Consider the following 16824-nt stretch of genomic DNA (forward strand, 5'->3'; position numbering starts at 1 on the left):
TATTTTGAAGGGACAAAGAGCAGCTTCACTTTAGGAGAAGAGTGAGTTTTATTTTGAAGGGACAAAGAGCAGCTTCACTTTAGGTGACTGAGTTTTATTTTGAAGGGACAAGCAGCTTCACTTTAGGAGGAGACTGAGTTTTATTTTGAAGGGACAATGGAGCAGCTTCACTTTAGGTGACTGAGTTTTATTTTGAAGGGACAAGCAGCTTCACTTTAGGAGGAGACTGAGTTTTATTTTGAAGGGACAAAGAGCAGCTTCACTTTAGGAGGAGACTGAGTTTTATTTTGAAGGGACAAAGAGCAGCTTCACTTTAGGAGGAGACTGAGTTTTATTTTGAAGGGACAATGGAGCAGCTTCACTTCAGGAGAAGACTGAGTTTTATTTTGAAGGGACAATAGAGCAGCTTCACTTTAGGAGGAGACTGAGTTTTATTTTGAAGGGACAAAGAGCAGCTTCACTTTAGGAGAAGACTGAGTTTTATTTTGAAGGGACAAAGAACAGCTTCACTTTAGGAGGAGACTGAGTTTTATTTTGAAGGGACAAAGAGCAACTTCACTTTAGGAGGAGACTGAGTTTTATTTTGAAGGGACAATGGAGCAGCTTCACTTCAGGAGAAGACTGAGTTTTATTTTGAAGGGACAATAGAGCAGCTTCACTTTAGGAGGAGACTGAGTTTTATTTTGAAGGGACAATGGAGCAGCTTCACTTCAGGAGAAGACTGAGTTTTATTTTGAAGGGACAATAGAGCAGCTTCACTTTAGGAGGAGACTGAGTTTTATTTTGAAGGGACAAAGAGCAGCTTCACTTTAGGAGAAGACTGAGTTTTATTTTGAAGGGACAAAGAGCAGCTTCACTTTAGGAGGAGACTGAGTTTTATTTTGAAGGGACAAAGAGCAACTTCACTTTAGGAGGAGACAGAGTTTTATTTTGAAGGGACAATGGAGCAGCTTCACTTCAGGAGAAGACTGAGTTTTATTTTGAAGGGACAATAGAGCAGCTTCACTTTAGGAGAAGACTGAGTTTTATTTTGAAGGGACAAAGGAGCAGCTTCACTTTAGGAGGAGACTGAGTTTTATTTTGAAGGGACAATGGAGCAGCTTCACTTCAGGAGAAGACTGAGTTTTATTTTGAAGGGACAATAGAGCAGCTTCACTTTAGGAGGAGACTGAGTTTTATTTTGAAGGGACAAAGAGCAGCTTCACTTTAGGAGAAGACTGAGTTTTATTTTGAAGGGACAAAGAGCAGCTTCACTTTAGGAGGAGACTGAGTTTTATTTTGAAGGGACAAAGAGCAACTTCACTTTAGGAGGAGACTGAGTTTTATTTTGAAGGGACAATGGAGCAGCTTCACTTCAGGAGAAGACTGAGTTTTATTTTGAAGGGACAATAGAGCAGCTTCACTTTAGGAGAAGACTGAGTTTTATTTTGAAGGGACAAAGGAGCAGCTTCACTTTAGGAGAAGACTGAGTTTTATTTTGAAGGAGGAAGCTGCTGACTCCGTCTTTAAATACAGAAAAAGACAAGACGAAGAAGAATGAGGGCAGAGAATAAGAGTGATAGACACAGGAAGTGAGACAAGAGGACGGGCCGTCCACACAGCCTTCAGGACGTGTTGACACTGATGCACTCTAGCTGTTTGCATGACTCAGCACTTTTTCACCTTCTCCAGACTGGGCACTGAAGCAAAGCTGGTCAGCCAAAGGGCTTAAAGGAAGCGGCTGTCTCACCTGCTTTAGTCCCTTAAATAGAAGATGCTTAAGCTGCACTGATGAAGATGAGGATGAGGATGAGGATGAAGCAGCAGCTTGGAGCAGAAACACGTCCTGTTAATAAAAGACAAATTAAAAACTAAACGCAGCACAGCGCCGCCTGAGTCCCTGCTGACCCGCCGTTATGTAACTACACACTTGGTTTATTTAGCTTTATCTTCTTTGCTCATATTTCCTGCTGAATCACTCCGATCTGCTGCCAACACATGCGCTGTGTGTGCCGGCACAAATCCCCCCCCCACACACACACACACACACACACACACACACACACACACACACACACACACACACATCTTCTTTGCTAAATGTATCTGGTCTGAAGCTGCAGCAGTCTGAAAGACTCTTCACACAAAACATGAAACGACGAGTCATCGTTTCTCAAACCAGCTGAAAATAGATTTATGTATCGAGCAGACGACCTGCAGAATCAGACTCCGTCTGATTCCAAGTCCTCAGCCCGTCAGCACATCGGGCCTTCTGATCTAGCAGAACACTTCCTGATCCAGCAGAACACGTCCTGATCCAGCAGAACACTTCCTGATCCAGCAGAACACGTCCTGATCCAGCAGAACACGTCCTGATCCAGCAGAACACTTCCTGATCTAGCAGAACACTTCCTGATCCAGCAGAACACGTCCTGATCCAGCAGAACACTTCCTGATCTAGCAGAACACGTCCTGATCCAGCAGAACACTTCCTGATCCAGCAGAACACTTCCTGATCTAGCAGAACACTTCCTGATCTAGCAGAACACGTCCTGATCTAGCAGAAGACTTCCTGATCCAGCAGAACACTTCCTGATCCAGCAGAACACGTCCTGATCCAGCAGAACACTTCCTGATCCAGCAGAACACTTCCTGATCCAGCAGAACACGTCCTGATCCAGTAGAACACTTCCTGATCCAGCAGAACACGTCCTGATCCAGCAGAACACTTCCTGATCTAGCAGAACACTTCCTGATCCAGCAGAACACTTCCTGATCTAGCAGAACACTTCCTGATCCAGCAGAACACATCAGCTCATAGAAGAACTATGAGCACAGGTGCAGTTCATGCTCCCATACCGGTGTATACTGCACCACACGGGTCCATGTGGTCCATGCGGGCCAAGCTGTCCATGTGGTCCATGCGGGCCATGTGGGCTATGCGGGCCATGTGGTCCATGCGGGCTATGTGGGCTATGCGGGCCATGTGGTCCATGTGGGCTATGTGGGCTATGCGGGCCATGCGGTCCATGTGGGCTATGCGGGCCATGCGGTCCATGTGGGCTATGCGGGCCATGCGGTCCATGTGGGCCATGCGGTCCATGTGGGCCATGTGGGCCATGCGGTCCATGTGGTCCATGCGGTCCATGTGGGCCATGTGGTCCATGTGGTCCATGTGGTCCATGTGGGCCATGCGGTCCATGTGGTCCATGCGGTCCATGTGGGCCATGTGGTCCATGTGGGCCATGTGGTCCATGTGGGCCATGTGGTCCATGTGGTCCATGTGGTCCATGTGGTCCATGTGGTCCATGCGGTCCATGTGGGCCATGTGGTCCATGCGGTCCATGCGGGCCATGCGGTCCATGTGGGCCATGCGGTCCATGTGGGCCATGTGGTCCATGTGGTCCATGTGGTCCATGTGGGCCATGCGGTCCATGTGGTCCATGTGGGCCATGCGGGCTATGTGGGCTATGCGGGCCATGCGGTCCATGTGGTCCATGCAGGCCACATTCAGACGAGTTTGAATGAAGTGAAGGGAGGAGGTTATTGGATGGTGATGACATCACTTCCTGCCGCGCTGGCTGGTTGGTGCACAGATGGAGGTGAATAAAAGCTTCACTCTGCTGCTCGGGTCGCTTCTGTTGTCTCCATTCCTGCACAGAGTCCATGGTGACCACACGTCCCTCTTTACCCCCCGCTGCAGCCCGCCAACGCTGCCCCCCCCCCGCTGCCCCCCCCCCCCCACTGCAGCCCGCCAACGCTGCCCCCCCCCGCCATGCTCTATAGTGTCACACACAAAACAACAGAACTGCTGCCAAATCTCCACACTGAGCTCACTCCTCCTTCACTTATAAACACACACACACACACACACACACACACACACACACACACACACACACACACACACACACACACACACACACACACACACACACACACACACACACACACACACACACACACACACACACAGAGAGAGGAGGGGTCATGTGACCTGGATATAAACTCATAAATACCTCTGACACACACACACATGTTCGGGCGGGTCGTGTGGTGTCACCTGAAACTCAACTAACTTTTTGTGTTGTGGGTCAAAGGTCGGGGTTTTATATAATGTTGGAAGGATGTTTTATATTTGGACCTGTTCAAACATCAGACACACGATGAACAGAGACACGAGTGTGTCTTCACCATCTGTTATTAAAGGGTTAAACTTGTTTTCATCGTTAATAAAACGTGGAAACAGTCAAAGCTGCAAACAAAACATGTTTTATTTTAGCTATAACTAAACATCCCCTCAAGGGCCACAAACGGCCCCCAGGCCGCACTTTGGACCCCCCGGGACTAAAGCTAAAGGAAGGAACAACAGATCATCCTGCACTCACACGCCAAACACTGACCCGCTGGGCTACACACTGGTCAGACTGGGCCACACACTGGTCAGACTGGGCCACACACTGGTCAGACTGGGCCAAACATTGACCCGCTGGGCCACACACTGGTCCCACTGGGGCACACACTGGTCCCACTGGGGCACACACTGGGCCACACACTGAGCCACACGCTGGTCCACACACTGGGCCACACACTGGTCCCACTGGGCCACACACTGGGCCACACACTGGGCCACACACTGGTCCCACTGGGCCACACACTGGTTCCACTGGGCCACACACTGGTCAGACTGGGCTGGACTGGGATAAGGTGCGGCGGGACGATGAATGTGTGTCACAGACGTTCAGGACAAACAGACTTCAGGGTTATTTCACAGGAGAGGAGCCCACCGTCCCTCACACACGTGTGTGTGTGTGTGTGTGTGTGTGTGTGTGTGTGTGTGTGTGTGTGTGCTTCAGCCTGGGGTTAAAGGTTTGTATCATGAAATCTGAATGAACATCCTCGGCCTGTCTTTATTTAGGACAGACGACTTAAATAATAATTAAATGTATAAAAACATTATATGTATAAATCATTATATATATAAATCATTATATATATAAATCATTATATATATAAATCATTATATATATAAATCATTATATGTATAAATCATTATATATATAAATCATTATATATATAAATCATTATATATATATAACTCATTGTATATATTTATATATAATGAATGTAAAGTTGAGTCAGTAGCTGTAGTGCTGACTGACTGACAGCTCGTGCGCTCTTTATTGAGCACGAGGCCGCTCAGCTGGTCTCACCTGGGTCTTCATGAGCCCTGAACCTGAGTTCACTGAGAGGTTATATAAATGTGTTTAACATGGACCAGCCTGCTTCAAATAAAGATGGAATAAATACTAATAAATGTGGGTGCACATATATTGGAAGTTTTACGGTAAGTGAAGTTGCTAAGGCTAGCTAGCAGCGAGCTTCCTGTCCACACACTCATTTAACACGTTCACACTGAAAACACTAAACCCACCTCGATCTTGTCCACACTCCTGGCGCAGCCGACGACCCGCATGCCCTGCTGGACCAGAGCCCGGGCCACAGCCGCTCCGATCCCCACCGAGGCTCCGGTCACCAGGGCCACTCTACCTTTCCACCGGTCCATCTCCACCGGAACCAGAACACGAGCGAACAGCTCCCGGGCCGCTCCTCTGCCAGCTCACTTTGACCCGACACCAAACAGCTTCTGTGTGCTCAAATGTTGGGATGCAGCCTCCTGTCTGCGCCGCATCCAGGACGGGTGTGTGTGTGTGTGTGTGTGTGTGTGTGTGTGTGTGTGTGTGTGTGTGTGTGTGTGTGTGTGTGTGTGTGTGTGTGTGTGTGTGTGTGTGTGTGTGTGTGTGTGTGTGCGCGTGCGTGCGTGCGTGCGTGCGTGTGTGTGTAAATGTTTGGTTCACATCACCTCCCACTTTCTTTTTTCAGCCCTCAGGCCTGAAGAGCTGCTCACAGTTCTGTAGCACCACCTGCTGGACTGAAGTTGAACTACAGGTCGGTGACTTTCTTCAGATCCTCTTTTTAAGAGTTTGGTTGAAATTTTCTTCAGGTCTTGATGGAAATAAGCGATTTGTGAGTTCATATAACGAAACCTCCACCATGAAACACTCTGAAAAGAGGAAGCAACAACTAATGCTGAAATAAAGGAGCAGTCTGTAGCTCTGCCCCTAGTGTTTAAAATGAGTACTGCAGTCTAAACTCTAATCATCACAGAGAGCTGTCTCCCTGTGGCATGTGGTGGACACTGTAGCTTCAGTGTTTAGCCAGCTCTACCCCCCCCCCCCCCTTTAAGAAAAGAGAGGTGAAGAAGTCCGCCTCTGCAAGAACGAAGACTTTCTTCTTGTAAATTTACGACTTTCAAACTGAAGTCTCAGATTGATTCTCCCCATAACGTGGTCCAGATCCTCCTTAAAACAGAGACACAGTCAGGAGGGACAAACGAAGAACTAAGAGAAAATAATTCATGAATTGTGTCTTTTTATTTTTATTTTTTTTAAAAGGCAGCCGAGAGCAGAAATATAAAAAGAGTGATGTTGGAATGGATTAGATGGTTGAATTCTGCCTCCAGACGAGTCTCCTTCTTTGTGGCCTTTAGGATCCTCATGATGTGGACTTTGACCTTGTGGATGCCCACAGTCTGATCCTGCACACAGACAGAACCACATCAAGAGTTCAGGACACAAAACAAGCAGATCTGAGACACACTGTTAAAAACGTTTCCCGTTCCAATGAGAGCTCTCCTCTGTAACCTCAGCTCAGAGCTGTTAAATGAACTCACCTCGGTTTTCTGTTTTCACCTCAGACTGTTCACAAAGGGGCTCAGCAGGTTCTGGACTGTAGGGTCTCTTCTTGGTAAATATTCCATCGCCTCATTCATGACAGAAATGGACTCTTCCGGCCCGTAGCGCTCGATGATTATTCCTGGCATCTTCTCTCTGGGCTCAGTCTTCTTAAATTTGGGGATTTTTTTCAAATATTGCATTAACTTGAGGTACTCTGCCTGGTCCAGGTCCTCCAAGATGGAGTTCAGGGCTGTTTCCCAGTCAGTATCTGCCATCTCTGACACACAAAGAGACTTTAATGAGAGATGACTGAAACGTGAGAATCATAAAGAGTAAATAATGGTTTCACATCAGGGATCTGGACCTGGATCCGTGTAGACCACACAACATGTAGCTGTCCTGGTCTCTGTGTTAACCCCTTCCTAACCCTTTCCTCTCTGAGCCTTTATTGTAAACTGAGCAGCTTCCAAGCGAGCAGAATCTTTGCTGTTATATATTGAAGCATATTTTCCCTCTGAGTCACCTCTGCTCTCAAACTGCACTCTGAACGTTTCTTCAGTATCACAGGACTCAATGACCCGGCAAAGTCTTGATTCTGTTCATGTCTGGATGCAGCTCCAGGTGCTGATCAGACGATATTTACTGTTTCTTAACAGACACAAAGTTATTGACTTTAAAATGTGAGCTTTCTGCTTTGTCTCATTTTAGAACGTCACCTGTCAACTGTAACTCTGTGTGTGTGTGTGTGTGTGTGTGTGTGTGTGTGTGTGTGTGTGTGTGTGTGTGTTCACAAACACGATATTACAACTTTACCACCTCACAGCAAAGCAAGAGTTCACTTTAACTAATGAAACAGTTATTATAAGAAGCGGCTTGTAACAGTTCAGTGTCAGTATTAATTCACCCTTAAACACGTCGTCGGCCTGAATCCTTCTGTGCTAGCTGCTTCCTGGTTTGGACTCGGACTCACGTGAACTCGAGTACACCTGAATGCTGTCCAAGGTTCGGTTCGTGTTACCCTGATCCACTAAACCGGACTCTGGAGTCAAAAATACTCGGATCCGGATCTGGGTCCTCTGGGTAAAAGCGAACTTACTTTCTTCTCTTTTTCACTTCTCTGCTTCACTTCCTTCTCGTGCTGCTGCTCGGAGCTCTCCAGGATGATTTAGGGGCGTGGTTTCAACCTGACGCAACATCTGGCTGTCATCATGTACCATGAACTCTTAAATTAACCCTTTAAAGTCCTCACCAAGAAGAAAACAATGAAGAAAATGTTTCTTCATATTTTTTATTCCCTCGGGGCACTAATAACAACAGACCCCACGGTGTTTGAAATTCTGACCTCTACCAAACGGTTGAGATGTCGCTTCATGGTAAACATAGATTTTTATGCATTTTACTGAAATAAAAGATATTTCTATGCATAGATAACTCTTTCTATGAACATGACTTTATATAAAACTGAAAAATATAAAATACTTTCAAAATTGAATAACTTAAAACAGCCAATGTATCAAAATACTTTTACAAATACAGACAATGTAGAAAAAATAAAATAAACTGTCGACAACAGCAGAAATAAATCAAAGTTGCTCAGCTGATGGTGCAACTGCACAAATGTTTTTGGATCCATTCATTTCTGCTGGTTTGCATTCAAACACAGGAAAACCATGGATTTCTGGCACTTCCACCTGGACAGAGGTTGCACCGTCCCCGCTTGTCACAGTGAAGTGGCAAATGCCCACAGTTGTCATACCGCACATCAGGTTGTGGTTGTGAGGGTCTCGGGCTGTAGCGTTTCTTCTGAGACGGCTCGTGTGGTGGGGAGGACGTAGATGGTCGGCCAACTTTGGATGCAGGCTTGTTGACTTGCTTCAAACTGCCAGTCGAAACCTTTTGAGAGGGATCGGCTTCTCCTTCAGTCCCTCTTGTAGACCAGCCTGGAATTTGAGATGCACAGGTCAAGGATGTAACCAAACAGAGGAATGTACCATCGCCTTGACTTGGCTGGAGTCTTGTACAAGTGCACCAGCATGTCAGAAAGATCAATGCCTCCCATATGCTCATTGTAGGCAGGAATGAGTGATGGGCATGGGATGGAGATCTTTGCATGGGCCTCCTTGCTCCACCGTCTGACAGTTGATCCCACATGCTGAGAAGGTTGACACATTTGTTGTCAAACCATTTCACCCCTTCAGCTGACCGGTAATCAAAAGCTCCATGACCTTTCTTCATCAGTTCTTTGTCTGTCATCAAGGGAGCTCCGCCGATGCACCTGACACCCAGACATCCAGAACCAGGGTCAGGTCCTCTATCTCTTCCAAGGAAACTGTTTTGAGGACTCCTCTTCTTATGGGGCGTTGGTTTGGTAGGTGTGCTTGTTGAAGCAACTTCCTCCTCATCCAGAGAGTCAAAAGAAGAATCCCCAGTCTCTTCTACTTGTGTGGGCTGATAATCAGGATCCTCTGTACAGTCATCATCATCACTTAGATCAGCATCAGAGTCTTGAGGATTTTCTGGTATAAGGGCCAGAAAGGGGCGTGGCCTAGCACCATAAAGTGTTTTCACATCCATCTACTATTTGCAAAAAAGAAAGTGAAATACCATCATGATGAAATCACATTAAATCAACAGTAATAGTGTTTTAATTTCACAGATGTGTTTTTATTTTACAATAAATGTAAATGTACCGTCTTACAACTAAAGGACAACTGAACCATTTGGTCAAGCATGTTTTTAGACAACTTTCTAAAGTTATCTCATCATATATAATGATATTATATCAAAATGTATCATATGAACACCAATTAATGATCAGAAGTTTTATTATTTTTAGCAAATAGTCCATTTTAAATACATTTGCTTTGCTTCACTACCTTTACCATAAAGCGCCAAATGAACCGTTTGGTCGAGCACTTTTTGGAAAATAGCAGCGGAAAACTTTCTTATTCAAGGGAAACGCTGCTCTCGCTCCGGTCAGCGGGACAAGCCGGCATCGTTCACCCGATACCAGAGGAGCTGAGGCGGCGGTATAGAGGCTGTAGAGCCGGGGCCCTGGTAAGGGCTAAGCTAGCGGCTAAGCGATGGAGGTACAAGCCCTCGGTTCCGGTGATAGTTATGGGGAACGTAAACTGTCTAACCAACAAGACAGACGAGCTGGCTGCTCTCGTGAGGAACAACCGGACATTTAGAGAGTGCAGTTTAATGTGCCTCACAGAAACCTGGCTGACTCAAAACACCCCGGACGCTAACGTGGATCTACCGGGCTTTACTACAGTGAGAGCGGACAGAGACACGAAACGCAGCGACAAACGGAAAGGAGGAGGACTCGCGCTGTTTATTAACAACAGATGGTGCCACCATGGACATGTTACTGTGAAGGAGGCAACGTGCAGCAAAGACATCGAGCTGCTAGCGGTAGGTCTCCGTCCTTACGACATGCCGAGGGAATTCTCTCACGCGATCGTGGTCTGTGTTTACATTCCTCCCCGGGCACACGCCGAAACTGCGTGTGACGCCATCCACGCGACCACCTCAAGATTTTAAACACAGCGCCCTGATGCTTTCATCGCCATCTCAGGGGACTTTAACCATGTTACATTGAACTCCACACTACCAGACTTTCACCAGTTTGTAAGCTGTCCCACCAGGAAGAACAGGACAATAGACCTCCTGTATGCAAACGTGAAGGACGCCTACACTGCCACCCCCCTACCACCTCTGGGTAAGTCCGACCACAACCTGGTCCTACTAAGCCACAGTACAAAACTATGATCCAGAGACAACCGATAACTACACGCACCTTCAGAAAGTGGTCTCCTGAGGCAGAGGAGGCGCTCAGAGACTGCTTTGAGACCACTGACTGGAGTGCCCTACAAGAGACCCATGGTGATGACATTGAGGGGGTCACACACTGCACAACTGACTACATGAACTTCTGTATGGACGTTGTGGTTCCCACTAAAACTGTGCGCTGCTTCCCGAACAACAAGCCCTGGATCACCAGCGATGTCAAGGAGATCCTTAACAGGAAGAAAAGGGCATTCAAGGAGGGAGACCAGGCAGAGCTGAAGCGTGTGCAGGGGGAACTCAAGGTCAGACTCCGAGAGGCAAAGGAGGAGTACAGAAGGAAGGTAGAACAGAAGCTTCAGCAGAACAACATGAGGGAGGTCTGGGAGGGCATGAAAACCATCACAGGCTGCAAGAAGAAAAACAACAACGCAGAAGACGGGGACCCTGAGAGAGCAAACCAGCTCAACTTGTTTTTTAACAGGTTCGACAGCCCCGTCGCTGCAGCCAGTGCCTGTTCCCCCAGCACCCCTCTACACACCCCCCCTCCCCCCCTCACTCCCCCCAACACCTCCACCAGAACAGATACAACCTCCAGTGACAATCCATCCCCCCTCCCCCCCACCATCACCAGAGACCAGGTGAGCAAGGAGCTGAAGAGACTCCGCCCCAGGAAGGCAGCAGGCCCAGACAAGGTGTGTCCCAGGATGCTAAAGGCCTGCTCTGCTGAGCTGGGGGAGCCACTTCAGCACGTCTTCAACATGAGCCTGCGGCTTGGGAAGGTTCCTGTGCTCTGGAAGACCTCGTGCCTCACCCCTGTCCCCAAGAAGAAAAACCCCTGTGAGCCAGGCGACTTCAGACCAATCGCTCTGACATCCCACGTTATGAAGACCTTCGAACGGCTGCTGCTCCAACACCTCAGACCCCAGGTCCAACACGCACAGGATCCCCTGCAGTTTGCATACCAGGCAAAGGTGGGCGTGGACGATGCCATCCTCTATCTCCTACACAGGGCTTACTCTCATCTGGACAAAGGGTGCAGCGTGATGAGAATCATGTTCTTTGAGTTCTCAAGCGCTTTCGACACCATCCATCCCCTCCTACTGAGAGACAAGCTGACCGAGATGAGGGTGGACTCGCACCTGGTGAGGTGGATCACGGACTACCTCACAGAGAGACCACAGTACGTCAAACTGAAGGACTGCACATCTGAGACTGTGGTCAGCAGCACCGGAGCACCACAGGGGACCGTGCTCTCCCCTGTCCTGTTCACCCTGTACACCTCTGACTTCCAGTATAACTATGAGCTCTGCCACATGCAGAAATACTCGGACGACACTGCGATAGTTGCTTGTGTCAGGGATGGACAGGAGGAGGAGTACAGGAGCCTGATCGAGGACTTTGTGACGTGGTGCAGTGACAACCATCTGCAGCTAAACACCTCCAAGACCAAGGAGATGGTGGTGGACTTCAGAAGGAAGAAACCACATCTTGAACCTGTTTCCATCGGCGGGGTCGACGTGGAGGTGGTCAGGACCTACGGGTACCTGGGGCTGCAGCTGGATGACAAGCTGGACTGGTCGCCTAACATGGACACTACCTGCAGGAAGGGACAGAGTCGTCTTTACTTCCTGAGAAGGCTGGGGTCCTTCAACATCTGCAAAAAGCTGCTGCAGATGTTCTACCAGTCTGTGATGTCCAGCATCCTCTTCTACGCCGTGGTGTGCTGGGGAGGAAGCTGCAAGAAGAAGGCCTGGACAGACTGGTGAGGAGGGCCGGCTCTGTGGGGGGTACAGAGCTGGACTCACTGGTGACAGTGGTAGAGAGGAGGTCTCTGGACAAAATGCTCTCCATCATGGACAACACACACCACCCTCTGCACAGCACCTTCACCGGTCAGAGGAGCATGTTCAGTGACAGACTGCTGTCACAGTCGTGCTCCACGGACAGACTCAAGAACTCTTTTGTCCCCCTATAGGCCATAAGACTGTACTACACTTCACTGTCACGGCAGGGAAGAAGCACATGGTGAACCCTGGACTCTTTTTTTCTTTTCACTTTTTTCTCACTCCTCATCTGCACTGCTGACCTCAGAGTCAGCCCCCAGTTGGACACTTTAATGCATATTGATAGTCACCTTACTGAGCACAGGTCACTTTAAAGATAATCACCCTAATCATGTCTGGTTTCATCCTACTGTTGTGTTATGCTACATCTGTAATGGTTGACATGATCACTCTAATTAGGTCAAGTTTCACTCTATTGTCTTCAACTCTTAATGCTAATCTGCTCCTCAATAGTTGGGTACTTAATTATAATCACCCAAATCACTCCTGGTTTCACCATATTGTCTTGGACACTTAATGCAAATCACTGCTCCTTTATGTTGGTGAGCCAATTTACATTCCTGCATTGACTGTTTAATGACTGTACTCACACCTCTGGCACTACCTCAAACACCTCTGTACATGCACATGTAACTAGTTTCTAGAAGGTCAGCACTTTGTTTCTAAGGCTCTTTAACTGTTTACAGGTCTCTTTTAACCAACACATGTTTTTCTCTCCTCACAGGTTATGTACATTATGCTATATAAGTTTTAAGTCTAACTGCTAATGCTAACTGCACAGGTTTAACATATAATTATGTTTATTCTTAGTCACATAGGGGCTGCTAAATCTTGTTTGGGGGATTATTGTATACAGAGGGGGGGGAGGGGGGACAGCGGGTGTGTATTGTAACTAATGTCTTGTGTCCTGCCTGTCTGTATACTGCTACTGGATGCCTTGAATTTCCCTCGGGATCAATAAAGTATCTATCTATCTATCTATCTATTTCAAAACGCAGTGACATCTAGTGGACCTTTTTAGTATAACGCACCTCAACAACTGGGAGAGATGGCTGAAACAGGTGGAATTAAGTAAAACATGTTTTTCAGTAAGATATAGTGAGTCAAAATGTGCTCTAGCATATGATCGACCAGAACGTTAAAGGGTTGAATACAGTGAAGAGATCGTTGAACTGGACCTCACAGAGATCTGCTGCCTCAGCTTTAAACAACAGATTACACAGAATATGAATAACAGACACTGAATACAACATCCTGACTGAGTGTTGTACGAAGGTCCAGGAGCAGCTGGTTGGTTGGAGGACCTCAGTGCTCAGGATGGAGTCACATGTTAACATCAACCCTGCAGCGAACAGGAAGCCTGTTATTAAACTGTGTATTCATTAAAGGGAAGTCTGCAACATGTGGGAGTGAATGATGTCAGACAGCACGAGGAGCTCTGAGGCTTTTTAATATTCAATCACTCCAAACGTCACATCCAGGAGTTTCCCTCCTCAGAAACACGTCAGACCCATCTGTGTCCGTGAAGGTTCAACCAAACTGTCTACTGACAGACTGACCGATTATTTATTTAGCTTCTGACTTTAGTTCCCCCCCCCCCCCTTTAAGAAAAGAGAGGTGAAGAAGTCCGCCTCTGCAAGAACGAAGACTTTCTTCTTGTAAATTTACGACTTTCAAACTGAAGTCTCAGATTGATTCTCCCCATAACGTGGTCCAGATCCTCCTTAAAACAGAGACACAGTCAGGAGGGACAAACGAAGAACTAAGAGAAAATAATTCATGAATTCTGTCTTTTTATTTTTATTTTTTTTAAAAGGCAGCTTATTGTGTAAAAGAGCAGAAATATAATAAGTGATGTTGGATTTCATCTGACGTTCAGACGCCACAGCGTGTGCACTCGTTGAATTCTGCCTCCAGACGAGTCTCCTTCTTTGTGGCCTTTAGGATCCTCATGATGTGGACTTTGACCTTGTGGATGCCCACAGTCTGATCCTGCACACAGACAGAACCACATCAAGAGTTCAGGACACAAAACAAGCAGATCTGAGACGCACTGTTAAAAACGTTTCCCGTTCCAATGAGAGCTCTCCTCTGTAACCTCAGCTCAGAGCTGTTAAATGAACTCACCTCGGTTTTCTGTTTTCACCTCAGACCCACAAAGGGGCGCAGCAGGTCCTGGACTTTAGGATCTCTTCTTGGTAAATATTCCATCGCCTCATCCATGACAGAAATGGACTCTTCCGGCCCGTAGTACTCGATGATTATTCCTGGCATCAGCGCTCTGGGCTCAGTCTTCTTACTTCCGGGGATTTCTTCCAAATGTTCCATTAACTTGAGGTACTGGGTCGGGTTCAGTTCCTCCAAGATGGAGTTCAGGGCTTTTCTCCAGACTCTCTCACGATTAGCTGCCATCTCTGACACACAAAGAGACTTTAATGAGAGATGACTGAAACGTGAGAATCATAAAGAGTAAATAATGGTTTCACATCAGGGATCTGGACCTGGAGCCGTGTAGACCACACAACATGTAGCTGTCCTGGTCTCTGTGTTAACCCCTTCCTAACCCTTTCCTCTCTGAGCCTTTATTGTAAACTGAGCAGCTTCCAAGCGAGCAGAATCTTTGCTGTTATATATTGAAGCATATTTTCCCTCTGAGTCACCTCTGCTCTCAAACTGCACTCTGAACGTTTCTTCAGTATCACAGGACTCAATGACCCGGCAAAGTCTTGATTCTGTTCATGTCTGGATGCAGCTCCAGGTGCTGATCAGACGATATTTACTGTTTCTTAACAGACACAAAGTTATTGACTTTAAAATGTGAGCTTTCTGCTTTGTCTCATTTTAGAACGTCACCTGTCAACTGTAACTCTGTGTGTGTGTGTGTGTGTGTGTGTGTGTGTGTGTGTGTGTGTGTGTGTGTGTGTGTGTGTGTGTGTGTTCACAAACACGATATTACAACTTTACCACCTCACAGCAAAGCAAGAGTTCACTTTAACTAATGAAACAGTTATTATAAGAAGCGGCTTGTAACAGTTCAGTGTCAGTATTAATTCACCCTTAAACACGTCGTCGGCCTGAATCCTTCTGTGCTAGCTGCTTCCTGGTTTGGACTCGGACTCACGTGAACTCGAGTACACCTGAATGCTGCCCAAGGTTCGGTTCATGTTACCCTGATCCACTAAACCGGACTCTGGAGTCAAAAATACTCGGATCCGGATCTGGGTCCTCTGGGTAAAAGCGAACTTACTTTCTTCTCTTTTTCACTTCTCTGCTTCACTTCCTTCTCGTGCTGCTGCTCGGAGCTCTCCAGGATGATTTAGGGGCGTGGTTTCAACCTGACGCAACATCTGGCTGTCATCATGTACCATGAACTCTTAAATTAACCCTTTAAAGTCCTCACCAAGAAGAAAACAATGAAGAAAATGTTTCTTCATATTTTTTATTCCCTCGGGGCACTAATAACAACAGACCCCACGGTGTTTGAAATTCTGACCTCTACCAAACGGTTGAGATGTCGCTTCATGGTAAACATAGATTTTTATGCATTTTACTGAAATAAAAGATATTTCTATGCATAGATAACTCTTTCTATGAACATGACTTTATATAAAACTGAAAAATATAAAATACTTTCAAAATTGAATAACTTAAAACAGCCAATGTATCAAAATACTTTTACAAATACAGACAATGTAGAAAAAATAAAATAAACTGTCGACAACAGCAGAAATAAATCAAAGTTGCTCAGCTGATGGTGCAACTGCACAAATGTTTTTGGATCCATTCATTTCTGCTGGTTTGCATTCAAACACAGGAAAACCATGGATTTCTGGCACTTCCACCTGGACAGAGGTTGCACCGTCCCCGCTTGTCACAGTGAAGTGGCAAATGCCCACAGTTGTCATACCGCACATCAGGTTGTGGTTGTGAGGGTCTCGGGCTGTAGCGTTTCTTCTGAGACGGCTCGTGTGGTGGGGAGGACGTAGATGGTCGGCCAACTTTGGATGCAGGCTTGTTGACTTGCTTCAAACTGCCAGTCGAAACCTTTTGAGAGGGATCGGCTTCTCCTTCAGTCCCTCTTGTAGACCAGCCTGGAATTTGAGATGCACAGGTCAAGGATGTAACCAAACAGAGGAATGTACCATCGCCTTGACTTGGCTGGAGTCTTGTACAAGTGCACCAGCATGTCAGAAAGATCAATGCCTCCCATATGCTCATTGTAGGCAGGAATGAGTGATGGGCATGGGATGGAGATCTTTGCATGGGCCTCCTTGCTCCACCGTCTGACAGTTGATCCCACATGCTGAGAAGGTTGACACATTTGTTGTCAAACCATTTCACCCCTTCAGCTGACCGGTAATCAAAAGCTCCATGACCTTTCTTCATCAGTTCTTTGTCTGTCATCAAGGGAGCTCCGCCGATGCACCTGACACCCAGACATCCAGAACCAGGGTCAGGTCCTCTATCTCTTC

General features: G+C 46.9%; 1 protein-coding gene and 2 long non-coding RNA genes across 3 annotated transcripts in view; all 3 read right to left on the reverse strand.

Moving 5' to 3' along the window:
- Nucleotides 1-5923, reverse strand: part of dhrs11a (dehydrogenase/reductase 11a) — a 16863-nt gene extending 10940 nt beyond the window's left edge. The window contains exon 1 of the mRNA XM_079355930.1: nucleotides 5414-5923. Within this exon, the coding sequence (XP_079212056.1) occupies nucleotides 5414-5545 (132 nt within the window). The 5' untranslated portion in view covers nucleotides 5546-5923. The remainder of the gene's footprint in view (nucleotides 1-5413) is intronic.
- A 496-nt stretch (nucleotides 5924-6419) lies between these two features.
- LOC306832142 lies at nucleotides 6420-7774 on the reverse strand. The gene is made up of 3 exons (XR_013780185.1): nucleotides 7687-7774; nucleotides 6713-7197; nucleotides 6420-6577 (listed from the first exon to the last, which is right to left on the reverse strand). It is a non-coding gene; the product is annotated as an uncharacterized lncRNA (long non-coding RNA).
- Nucleotides 7775-14174: 6400 nt separating this feature from the next.
- On the reverse strand, nucleotides 14175-15667 carry LOC306832053. Its single transcript, XR_013780174.1, has 3 exons — nucleotides 15600-15667; nucleotides 14480-14766; nucleotides 14175-14344 (listed from the first exon to the last, which is right to left on the reverse strand). It is a non-coding gene; the product is annotated as an uncharacterized lncRNA (long non-coding RNA).
- Between the last annotated feature and the right edge of the window lie 1157 nt (nucleotides 15668-16824).

This window comes from Symphodus melops, assembly GCF_947650265.1.
Source record: "Symphodus melops genome assembly, chromosome: 11".
NCBI lineage: Eukaryota > Metazoa > Chordata > Actinopteri > Labriformes > Labridae > Symphodus > Symphodus melops.